This window comes from Puma concolor, chromosome F2 (assembly GCF_028749965.1).
Source record: "Puma concolor isolate L17-30 chromosome F2, mPumCon1.1.hap2, whole genome shotgun sequence".
NCBI classification, from domain to species: domain Eukaryota; kingdom Metazoa; phylum Chordata; class Mammalia; order Carnivora; family Felidae; genus Puma; species Puma concolor.
Genome location: NC_141684.1, coordinates 72,166,655 through 72,178,975, shown reverse-complemented (window position 1 = coordinate 72,178,975; position 12,321 = coordinate 72,166,655). Strand labels below are relative to the sequence as shown.

Sequence of the window (12,321 nt, the reverse complement as noted above, 5' to 3'; positions counted from 1 at the left end):
TCAAGAAGCTGCTACCAGCCCAGAGGGGGCAAAACCAATGAGCCATAGGGCATGCTTTTTATTAAAGAGGAGTCAAAAGAGCGAAAAGAAACCACATCAGCTGCTGTCAATACTGAGCTAGTGCCAGAAACCCCAAGGCCACTACCGTTGCAGAACAACTGCCAAGCACTATAAATCTGAGATTTACTGTGACGTCAAGTTTCCTTAAGAGCTTAATTTCTGAAGCTACCGTATTACTTTGCTCAAAGTGTTGTATTTTTAGGTAAAACCCACTTGAGGGAGTGCGGGTTAAGACAGAAGTGTGAGTTTGATGAATGAAAGAACTACTCTGTGTGTGGCTTCTTGGCAAGCTGCCATGTCTTTGGGGATCATAGAAATTATTGATGACACAGAACACTCATATGCCCTTAGCCCGTACAGCTGACTCAACACGGAACAGAAATGCCGTCCAGAGAAAAGGCCTTACGTTGTATCGTGGAGCCGCGCAGACTCTGCCTGCGTTTCTCTCTCAAAGGTTGCCGGCACACCCGCTCTCAGACGGTTTCTCCGTCGTGAGAATGCCCTGAAGGGCAGCGCTGCCTGGTTCCCCTTTACTCCTAAGTACCTGGTGTGATGAGGAATTCTTTTCAGAAACATTTCCACAGGATTATTTTTAAAAGGAGAACATCCCGGCCCCTGGGAGACACTCCTTCCAGTGTTGCGAAAATCTGCTTCATCTGTATTGTTTTTCTGAGTTGTTGGGTAAAATCATGTCCTTGGGAATTCCACGGGGTTCTTTAAATTTAGTTAAACCGTATTATCTGGTTGGATCCCGTTAACTTTTTTTTTTTTTTAATCCCTTTCCCCTTTTATTTCAGGCAAATGGCATTAAAATTGGCCCTCAGCACGCTGCTACCAATGCCACACACGCGGGCAATCAGGGAGGACAGCAGGCCGGGGGCGGCTGCTGTTGAGTCCCTGTTTACTGTCTCGCTGCCCCAATGCGGCTACTCACTTCCTCTTTCACTCTGTCCTCCTGCTCAGCTGCGACATGAAACTGTTTGAAATGGCTTTATGTCACAGGAGACTTTAATCCTTCAAATTCTTGTATAACTTTGAATAAATGGTTAATGTTCACTTAAAAAGACAGATTTTGGAGATTGTATTCATATCTATTTGCATTTGATTTCTAGGTCAATTGATGTGATTATTTTTGTTAAATGTTGTCTTGTGCCCTTACCTATGAACTGAACTGTATTAAACACTACAGAGTCATCTTGAGCATTTTAAATCAGTTTGTGTGGTTAGGTTTCCCAACACCCGTGGTGACCTAATGTTTAATATTACAGAACTGTCCTCAAGAAGTTTGTCAGTTTTCAAGGCTATAAGGAAAACCAGGACTCCTTTAATTCTGTATTTATCATTTACTTTCTGTATATACAGTTTAACCTGCTTGGGTGTAATTTGCCAAGCTTGAATTCTTTAATGCATTTGCATAAATTCTATACTGTTTAGAGCTTAAAGCTACAGAAGCATTGTTAGGAATTGCTCGGACACTGAATTTTAAACTTTTTGACATTGTTAACAAGCATGTTCATCCTTTCTTGTCACTAGTCCAAGAAAATATGCTTAATGTACATTTACTAAAGGCTATGTGTGCGTTAACCTGTTTTAATGCCAAAAGTTTGCTGTATGTCCACAGTTTCTTTAAGATCTCTTCAGAAAAGGATTTGTTTGCCTTAATGAATACTGTCGGGTAAAAACACAGTATAATGAGTGAACTGGGCAGAAGCACGAACTCCCTACACCTGAGCGACTCCAAGAAGAATGAATGTCCACATTTAGATGGCGCATTGTGAGGACTTTAATCTTTCCTTCAACACAATAATGTTTTCTTTTGCTTTTATTCCCATGATTTCTAAGTATATTTTTCATGCAGGACAGTTTTTCAACCTTGATGTACAGTGACTGTGTAAAATTTTTCTTTCAGTGGCAACCTATAATCTTTAAAATATGGTAAGCATCTTGTCTGTTTTGAAGGGGATACGACAATAAATCTACCAGATGGAAAATCCTGTTGAAAGTAGAAAAGCTTTAGTAATTTACTCAGTGTGGTGGTTTTTATCCTTTTTTTTTTTTTTTTTTCTCTCTCTCTCCCTTGGTCTATAATGAAATTGTTACAGCAGTGCAAAATAAAATCCTATGTATAAAAGTGTTCTTTTTTATTATGACCACATCATTTTTTAATGTCTTTTTGTAGTCCACAGCTTTTACGCTTATTTAAAAAGCAGATCTTTTAAAGGGTCAGCATGTTTAACACCCTTTGTAAAAATTTTGCTTAAATGTGATCACCCTCTTCAATACTGAAATTCTTTTGGTTGCTGATGATGGAGGGAAGTATTCCCTACTTCTCGGTGAGCACAAAGGTACATCCAAACTATAAGAAGGGTTAATAAAGAAGTTCTGAGTATGAACCTACCTTGAATTCACTCACTTCAGCAACTCTCCGCAGGTGTTCCCTGAAGATTCAGCAATACTCTGTCAAAGGTCTGACATCACTCTTGCGGGAAATCACCTAATGTTATCTTAGGTTTGTTTTCACTAGCTCCTGGAGGCCAGAGGGACAGGTGAGAGAAAATCAAGTTACCCGAGTATTGTTATTATCAACTTGTCTTTCCTTAACGTGCACAACTCAAATGTACTGCTCTTAACAATTCACGCTCCTCAGTGATGAGTAGAAGAAGTCGGGGCAACACGGGCTTGTTATGCTCTACGCCAGGAAGGGGATGCGTCTTTGGAAACTGCTGCTTTTAAGCCGTTGTTAACTTTTCCAAAAGCTTAACGTGTTTCTTTTCCACGCTGTGTCCCCTGAGCGTAAGAGGGGAAACTCCTTGTAAAAACAACAGCAGATGAGCACGTGTATTTTCATACCCTAAGGAAACACGGAGCCCTCCTACGGCCCCTACCGCAGCAACCTTAGTCGGCTTTAGTCTTGGGCAGCAGGGGTGAGTAGTAGACTTCTATAATTCGTTACTACTTTTCTCTGCAAATCTCATCTGCCCTTCAGAAATACATGCGACGAATCCCTCCGCGTCAGTTGACAAGAGCAGTGTCAGTGTCTGGTTTCTACTCTTCGCTCATTTTCTTATCCCTGTCATGAACATGTGATGTTGGCCCCTGTCATCATGGAATGTTTAATACCATCATTGAGTCTTTAATTGATCTTTGATCAACTTTTGCAGCATCTACGGATACATTCAAGAGCTAGAAAATCAGTCACTAACAAAATAAATAACAACTTTCAGTGTCTTAACAGGTAACATTCCAAAGTTACCTTTGGACTTCATCTTCATAAAGGCAGTGTTACTATCTGTCTTCCGAATCAAAGACAACTGAATCAGGAGCAGCTTTGTGAAAAAGTAGCATATAATTTGATAATATAATTCAAACAGCATGGGAGCTGAACTCGATCTTCATACACAGGTTGTTTTTAATTTTAAAATAGCCTGTTAGCAGGAAAATAGTCCCTATTTATCTTCTAACAGTCAAGAGGGTGGGAAGGTAAATGATCCCAAAATGTGTCTAATCATTCAAACAATGAATTATGTCTGGCTTTGGAACATATTAAATATTCATTCTCTTACAGCTAGTTAAACCGTATCGAAGCTCAGTACTAAGGTTGACAGCATAGGGTTTGATTATAGTCAGTAATAAAATAATGAAATGTAATAAATAAACGACAATAATGCAAAGAAAGAAAACCCTGCTTTATAATAAATAACAATTGACTATACAGAGAGTCAAACGGATATACCTAACCTGTGTTTCTTGGGAATAAGAATTTACATGTGCTTTGGTGTTCAAATGAAAATAGAACCTAGTCCCATAGTAGAGCATCTCGTATTGTATTGGTATTTACTAGATAAGAGTACTTACTTGGTTGAAGTCACGATGGGAAACTTCAAAGGGCCCGTGCGTATATACAGTATTCTCTCTCTCCGTCACTCTCTTCCCTTCCCCTGCATTCTCTCTCTGTCTCTCTCTCTCTCAAAATAAATAAACTTAAAGTCCTAGAAAATGCAAGAAAAAAAATAGTTTTAAAAATATTTTTAAATGTCCCTAAAATATAATTTAAAAATTCAAACGTAGAGAAATTCAAATTAAAACAGATACCATTTCTCACCTATGAGGTTGGAGACTGGCAGAAGTTAAGAAAAATTTGACAACACATTCCATTGGTGAAACTCAGATGTTGCTGGTGAAGTGCAAACGCGTCCTGCCTTTCTGGAGAGGAACTTGGCCATAAACTAATAAAGCCAAAAACGCACGCACTGTTGACCCAGCAGTGTCACTTCTAGGAAAATACCCTGATGATACCTTCCAACAATGCAAAAGCACATAATGCACAGAGTTGCTCACTGCAACGTTGGTTGTAACTGCAAAATACTTGGAGGTGACCTTAATGTCTAAACACAGTGATTGAATAAACCATGACACTTCCATGCAAAGGGAGTCCTACAGATGTAAAAAAGTATGAGAAGAGCTCTAGGAATTGATGTCATTTCCAGGACCTACGAGGCGAGAAACACAGAGTGCAAGAGTGTCTACAGGTTACCATCATGTAATAAAGAAGTCAATACAAGAAAATACGCATGGGGGACCCGGGTGGCTCAGTTGGTTAAGCGTCCAACTCTTGATTTTGGCTCAAGTCATGATCTCACAGTTCATGGGTTCAAGCCTTGTGTCGGGCTCTGCACTCCTAGTGTGGAGCCTGCCTGGGATTCTCTCTCCCTCTCTACCCCTGGCCCGGTTACATGTGCACTCTCTCTCAAAATAAATGAACTTAAGGGGGGGGGGGGGGGGTGGCGGGGGAAGGGAGAATAAACTAGAAACTAATGAGACTGGTTACTAGTGGGTTTAGTGTGGAAAGTAAGGATTGGAAATGAGGTATTCAGGACAAGTGACCCCTCTTTCAGTAAACATTTTTGTCTAGCTCTTGACTCAGAGCCATAGTAATGTTTCTAATACTCCAAAAATAATTAAAATCAACCATGTTCAGGGAACTCGAAGTACAAAGTAATGAATGAACCTGCCTATATTACAGATGAGTGACAGTACCACACTGAAGGGGAATAGGAGAGAAAACTAGCATACAGCCAGCAACTTTGGAAAACAGGATTTGACTCTATATAAACAAAAGTTGGGAAAGACTAGACTGAACCCTGTGGTGTTGAAGTTGGAGATGTTAGGAACTCATGGTTTGTATATGTACAGGTGCATAGAGAAATAGAGATAGAATAGATATACACCTTTCCTAGTTTTGTCTATTGAGAGGAGGGTCTAAAAGTAAAGACCCCCACCCCCCACCCCACCCCGCAGCAGTGAGCACACCAAGTATTGAGATACTGGTTTCTAAATACCATTATCCTATAAAGGGTACTGGTTCTCCTAGGGGAAATAGTTGATTCCAGGGCTGGAGGAGGGAAATTCTAAAACAAACCCAGAACATCTGTGATGCCAAAAAAGTAAGAGAGTGCTCGTAAAATCACGGGGATGGAAAGGGGAACATGAAAAAGGACTCCAGAGCCAATTTAATTCTTCCGATTGCCAAATCTGGAACGATTTGAAGAAACAACTCATGCTAGTAATGGATCATAAACCATGGAATAGACATCAATAATGAGGGGAAGAGGTAGCTTTTCTTTATGGTAGAATACCAACTAGAGCTAGAAGGCATGATGTGAACAGAAGATCCTCTAAAACAGAGTAACTGTTAAAGATAGGAATCCTTGATGCTAAATGTAGTGGGCAAAAGCATGACGAGAAACAGGATATGTACACAGGCTCAGTGTATCCCCACAAGATCTCACCAAAGGAAAAATACTAACTTGATGGCTGGCCAACTTGACGCCACCTTCATCAAATGGTCAATAAGATGTGAGGACATCGTGTACCAACTGATGGGAGGCGCTGAGAAGGGCACAGTTCTGCGAGATTCTTGCCAAAAATGTATAACCTCAACCCAATCATTAGGAAACCTCAGACAAATCCAAATTGAGGAACGTTCTACAAAATAAGTGACCAGTAACTCTTCCAAAATATCAAGGTCATGAAAGATAAAAGAATGAGAAACCGTCACAGGTTGAAGGAGACCAGGAAACATGACCACTGAATTCAGTGTCGGAGGCTGGGTGGACCCCGGAGGGTTCTGACGGAGGAGGGGTGCACAGAGGGGTTCTCTGCTACTAGCATGATTCTGTTTCATAACCTGAACAGGGGTTACGTGGAAATTTGCCTGACAGTTTTGAAACTACACTTCTGTGTTTTCTGTACTTCTTGCAAATAAGATTTTGTCTCATGAAACAAAAATGCTGCTTTATGAGCTGCCCTTAAGACTTAAATGTGTGATGTTTACCTGGTCCCCTTCAACTGGGTTGAATTGTGCCCACCCCCCAGAGCATATGCTGAAGTCTCTGCACCTCAGAATTTGTCTTTATCTGGAAATAGGACTGTTACTGGTCTAATCAGTTAAGATGAAGTCGGTATGACCGGTGTCCTTAGAAGAAGACAGTAGCCATTCGAAGACAGAGACACATGAGGAGAAGACCGCGTGACGATGAGGGCGGAGATGGGAGTCACGCAGCCACAAACCTCAGCCTCAAATGCCTAAGACTGCCACCAAACCACCGGAAGCCAGGATGAGGCAAAGAAGGATTCTTGTCCAGGTTTCAGAGGGAGCACAGCCCTGCTGACATCTTGACTTGGAGCTGGTCTAGCCTCCAGAACTGTGAGAGAGTTGAGTTTCTTTTTTAAGCCACCCAGCGTGTGGCCCTTTGTTACAGGACACATCCAGATGCCATTCGGAATGTGAGATATTCGTACGTGGAGATTTCATGAAAGATCATAGATACAACACATAGGTCTTTCTCGATATGACATTAAAGATAGAATTTTCATCATTACCCCAGAATTCAGCTTAAAATTGAAGCGGGTGTCCAAGGTGTAGAGGTGTGATTTGAGGAGTGGGACAATGAGATCCAAGTGGGGACAGTGCCCAAGTTCTAGAAATGACAGTGGGTGGCAGCTGACCAAGAGGGCTGCGTTTGGGGGCTGGGCTCCCGAAATCGTTTAAGAGAACCTGAGCGTTGCTAGCGAGCATTGAGGACAGAGTGAAGGCCCCTAGCTGGAGGGAGAGCCAGTCACCAGAGAGCAGGCCGCTGCAGTCTTAACATTCGACAATTTTGCGCTAAATTGGCCGCTTTCCGGTCCCCAGAATTCACGTGTACAGGAACTTGGGAGATGGCCACAAAGTCAGCCCCCCTGCGATGTCTTGTCACATGTGCCCGGGCATGACTTGGGAGCGGCTGGCATACAAGTTAGCCAGACTCCAGTGCGTCTTTTTTATTTGCTTATTTTTAATTTTTTTTAAGGTTTATTTTTCAGAGAGAGAGAGAGAGGGAGACACAGAATCCGAAGCAGACTCCAGGCTCTGAGCTGTCGGCACAGAGCCCGACATGGGGCTCAAACGCATGAATCGTGAACCGAAGTTGGATGCTCAACCGAGCCATGCTGGTGCCCCAGACTCCATTTTGTACCTTTCCCTCAAGCAGGGAACAATTCTGATAAAGCACTGATATCCCAACATCCTCTTTGCAATTAGTACTATTAAAGTACTTATTGAGGACTGTTGTCATAGACGGTTCTGTCGGGGGCTGTGGCCACAGAGTTCTCTCTTCCTAGGACTTGTCCTATTAAAAACTTAGACTCTAAAAGGACAGGGAGTTTCTTACATGCGACCGGCCACTGCACGACGGGGAAAGTATTTATGCAGACTGGGCATATTAGGGATGAAAAGCGAGGACTATTATACAATGGTGTATTAGTTTTCTAGGGTTGTCATAACAAAGTATGAAAAACGGTGGTTTAGGGGCCCCTGGCTGGTTCTGTCAGTGGAGCGTGTGACTCTTGATCTTGGGGTTGTGAGTTCGAGCCCCACGTTGGATGAGATTACTTAAAAAAACAAAACAAAACTGTGTGGTTCAAACAACAAATGTATTGTCTCACCGTTCTGGTGGTTAGAAATCTGAAACCAAGGTATCAGCCGGGTTGGTCCCTTCTGAGGGCTGTGAGGGAGAGTCTGCTCTGGGCCTCCCTCCTTGGCTTGGAGACGGCCATCTGTCCCCGTGTCTCTTCACATCATCTTCCCTTTATGTGTGTCTTTGTATCCAGATTTCCCCTTCTTATAAGGACACCAGTCATACTGGATTAGGGCCCACCCCTATGACCTCAATTTAACTGGATTTCCTCTGTAAAGATTCTGTCTCCAGAAAAGGTCACAGTTTGCTGTCCTGGGGTTTAGGATTTCAACATACGAATTTGGGAGGTGAGGAGGGGACGCAATTCAGAGCATAACAAATGCGGCCGTGGATTATGGATTTAGAGAGTAAGAAAGCACTCAGCTCTTTAAGCAGCCCAGTATGTGTTTATGACGAAGCTAGGATTTGGGGAATGCCCCACAGGACATGAACAAGCTAGGTGCAAAGAGATGTTAAAGAATGGTCCCTTGGGGCGCCTGGGTGGCGCAGTCGGTTAAGCGTCCGACTTCAGCCAGGTCACGATCTCGCGGTCCGGGAGTTCCAGCCCCGCGTCGGGCTCTGGGCTGATGGCTCAGAGCCTGGAGCCTGTTTCCGATTCTGTGTCTCCCTCTCTCTCTGCCCCTCCCCCGTTCATGCTCTGTCTCTCTCTGTCCCAAAAATAAATAAACGTTGAAAAAAAATTAAAAAAAAAAAAAAGAATGGTCCCTTAATGTTCCTTATGTTCCTCTGGGTCTACTAAATCTAGAGAAAAACTCAGCAAATGGAGTAATCCTCCTTCTAATTCTGAATATCTTACTAATCGAGACCCTCTGCGGGGCACCTCTGTGGGGCACCCTCTGCGGGGCTCAGTGGGTTGGGCATCAGACTCTTGATTTTGGCTCAGGTCATGATCTCAGGTTCACGAGTTCGGGCCCGTGTCGGGCTCCTCGAACTGACGATATGGCGTCTGCTTGGAATTCTCTCTCTCCTCCTCCCCACCCCCCCCACATGCTGTCTCTTAGTCTCTCAAAATAAATGAATAAACTTAAAAAAAAAAAAAAAATGGGCGCCTGGGTGGCGCAGTCGGTTGAGCGTCCGACTTCAGCCAGGTCACGATCTCGCAGTCCGGGAGTTCGAGCCCCGCATCAGGCTCTGGGCTGATGGCTCAGAGCCTGGAGCCTGTTTCCGATTCTGTGTCTCCCTCTCTCTCTGCCCCTCCCCCGTTCATGCTCTGTCTCTCTCTGTCCCAAAAATAAATAAACATTGAAAAAAAAAAATTAAAAAAAAAAAAAACAAAAAACAGAAAGACCTATGGGAACCCGGGCCCTTCGCCACCTGAGGCTCCATGACTTGGTGGCATGTGTATGTCTCCGTGGGGTTGGCTGGTCTGAGGGCCTGGGCTCATCCTGTCAGGCAACGTCGCCCGTCTGCCTGACGAAATTAGGAAATTAGCATGTGCCGTGCTGCTGTGCTCCCTAGTTCTCCTTGCCTTCCCACTTCTTTCTCAGCCTGAATACTTTTGGCTCGCTTGCTTGCGTTTTTAAAAAAGTTGACGTCTTTGTTTTGAAAAGCGAGCACGCGCAAGTGGGGAAGGAGCAGAGGCAGGGAGGGAGAGAATCTCAAGCAGGCTCTGTGCTGTCCGCGCAGAGCCCGTTGTGGGGCTTGATTTCATGCCGCGAGGTCATGACCTGAGCTGAAATCGAGAGTCACACGCTTTACCGACTGAGCCTCCCAGCTGCCCCTCCTTCTTTCCCTTAAGGGAACCTGAACACCGCGTCCAGTGTTGGCTAAGTGTCCGACTCTCGTTTTCGGCTTAGGTCGTGAGCTCGTGGTTTCGTGAGTTCGAGCCTCGCATGGGGTTCTGTGCTGGCAGTGCGGAGCCCGCTTGGGATTCTCTCTCTCCCCCCCTCTCCCTGCCCCTCCCCTGCTCATGCTGTCTCTCAAATCAATAAATAAAAGACATTTTTTTTAAAAAAAAAACACCGACTGAGCCTCCCAGGTAGGTGCCCCTCTTTCTTTCTTTTAAACTGAAGTGACATTCACAATACATAAAATGAGCCATCTTAAGGTGAACATTTCAGTAGTATTTAGTACATTCACAGTCTATACAACCACCCCGTCTCTCTAGTTTCAAAACCCCAAAGGAGACCCTAGACCTATTCCGCAGTTAACTTCCCATTAGCCCCTCCACCCAGCCCCTGGTGACCATGAATCTGTGTTCTCTCTCTATGGATCTCCCTGTTCTGGATGTCGCATATAAACGTCCTCATACGACAGGTGGCCTTCTGTGGCTGGTTTTTTTTATTTCAGCATATTTTCCAGGTCCCTACACGTCGTAGTGGATATTGGCACTTCATTCCTTTTCCTGCCTTAACACTCCACTGCATGGGACTACCACGCTTCGCTTGCCCCTTCCGTCACTGATGGACATTTGGCCTGTTTCCACCTTTCAACAATCAGGGCCGCTGCCGCCACGAATAAGTGTGTACGTGTATGTGTATCAGACTCGCTATCCAAGAGTATGTGTCCACAGCCTAGCTCTGATTTTCCCACATTTAAATAACAAAAACATCCTTTCGGTGTTTTATTTAAAAATTACCCAAAGGCACCTGGGTGGCTCAGTCGGTTAAGCATCTGACTTCAGTTCAGGTCATGATCTCATGGTTCATGAGTTCGAGCCCCAGATCAGGCTCTCTGCTGTCAGTGTGGAGCCTGCTTCGGATCCTCTGTCTCCCTCTCTCTCTCTCTCTCTGCACCTCCCCTGTGCTCTCACTGTCTCTCAAAAATAAATAAGCATTCAAAAAATGACTAAAATTGTATATGCACATAGTTTCCAAAAAGTCGAATAGTATGGCAGGCTCATAATAAAAGCAACTATCCCTTCGTCCTGCCTTTCCCCACCTCACAAGCTACTCCCCAGAATTCTTAATCCTGCCTTCACCCCTCGTTGGTGCCCGCGTCCACGGTCAACCTCCAGCTCCCATGGGAGGAGGCGTGGAGGCTGGACCCCCGGCCGGGCAGTGTTGAGAGGCGATGCGAGGCCGGCCCCACACCTGCAGCCCACCTTCTGTGGTGACCTCAGCTCACCGGTCATGGACATCGCACTCTGCCAAGTCCACGTAGTATTGGCACTTCTTACTGCCAATCCCTTTGCCTTGTTTCCCTTGTGTGTTTGTAAATTTTATTCCTTTAATGGTATTTATCAAGGTTTGGGGAAGGAGATAAAGGCATGTGTTCAATCCACCTCGTTTACCCAGAAGTCCGGTAAGTTCCTTTTAAAAAAAAATTGTCAGAGCACCTGGGTGACTCAGTTGTGCATCTGACTCTTAATTTCCGCTCAGGTCATGATCCTGGGTCGTGGGATCGAGCCCTGTGTTGGGCTCCGTGCTGTCAGTGCATGGAGTCTGCTTAAGATTCTCTCTCTCTTTCTCTCTCTCCCCCCCCCACCGCTTTCTCCCTCCCTCCCTCTGCCCCTCTCCACTCACATTCGTTTTCTACAAAAAAAAAAAAAAAAAAGGTCTTCCTTTATAACTTGTTAAAATGCAGGGTTTGCTGCAGAAAACATAAAGAAAACAAAGAAAAGGTGAAGAATTAAAAGTACTCTCCAAGTGTGGTTCCCCATGAAGCCAACTCTGAGACAAGATTTGGGTGCAAGTAATTTCAGGGGGCAATGCTCCCAGGAGCACAGAGAGGGCACGAAGAAATGAGACGGGGAGAGGAGGAGAGGAAGCTAACGAAGGTGTGCTGGGAGTCTTACTGCTCTGGGTACCCCGGGGCTCATTCCCACGGAGGCCCCCCCGAAAACTGACAAGGACGCACCCCAGCAAAAGGTGACTTCTGTCACTGGTGGGAGTTGCTCTGGGGACATCAGCTCCCTGGCAATGCAGCCTTCCCTGGACACCACCAGACAGGTCATGAGGCAGAGTCGCGCGGAGACCTGTGGCCTGGGATCAAAGACTCCAGGTGATGATCTGGGGGTGGGGACCAGGGCACCAGAAGCATCTGCTCAAATGACTAGCATCTTAGCACCCAGAGAAAACAACTTAGCATCTTGCTGTATTGCTGTCCAGCTTCTTTTTCTGATTGCACACACGCGTGCTCTTTTGTGAAAAGGAAGTCACACTGTGCCCATCGCTTGTTTTCCAATAAATGGTCCGGCGTTGTTACATAATCTCCTTAGTCGTCGTGATCGGGAGTGTAGCCTAGGGGCCTCGCTGTCCAGTTCACACATTGGCTCTGCCACTTACCAGCAGGGATTGGAGCCCCT

General features: G+C 44.9%; 1 protein-coding gene across 2 annotated transcripts in view; it reads left to right on the top strand.

The window, feature by feature from the left end:
* RAB2A (RAB2A, member RAS oncogene family) overlaps nucleotides 1–2,054 on the top strand; it is an 87,753-nt gene extending 85,699 nt beyond the window's left edge. For both annotated transcript variants that reach the window (XM_086695205.1, XM_086695206.1), the window contains exon 8: nucleotides 858–2,054. In XM_086695205.1, the coding sequence (XP_086551331.1) occupies nucleotides 858–953 (96 nt within the window). In that variant the 3' untranslated portion in view covers nucleotides 954–2,054. The remainder of the gene's footprint in view (nucleotides 1–857) is intronic.
* The last annotated feature ends 10,267 nt before the right edge of the window (nucleotides 2,055–12,321 follow it).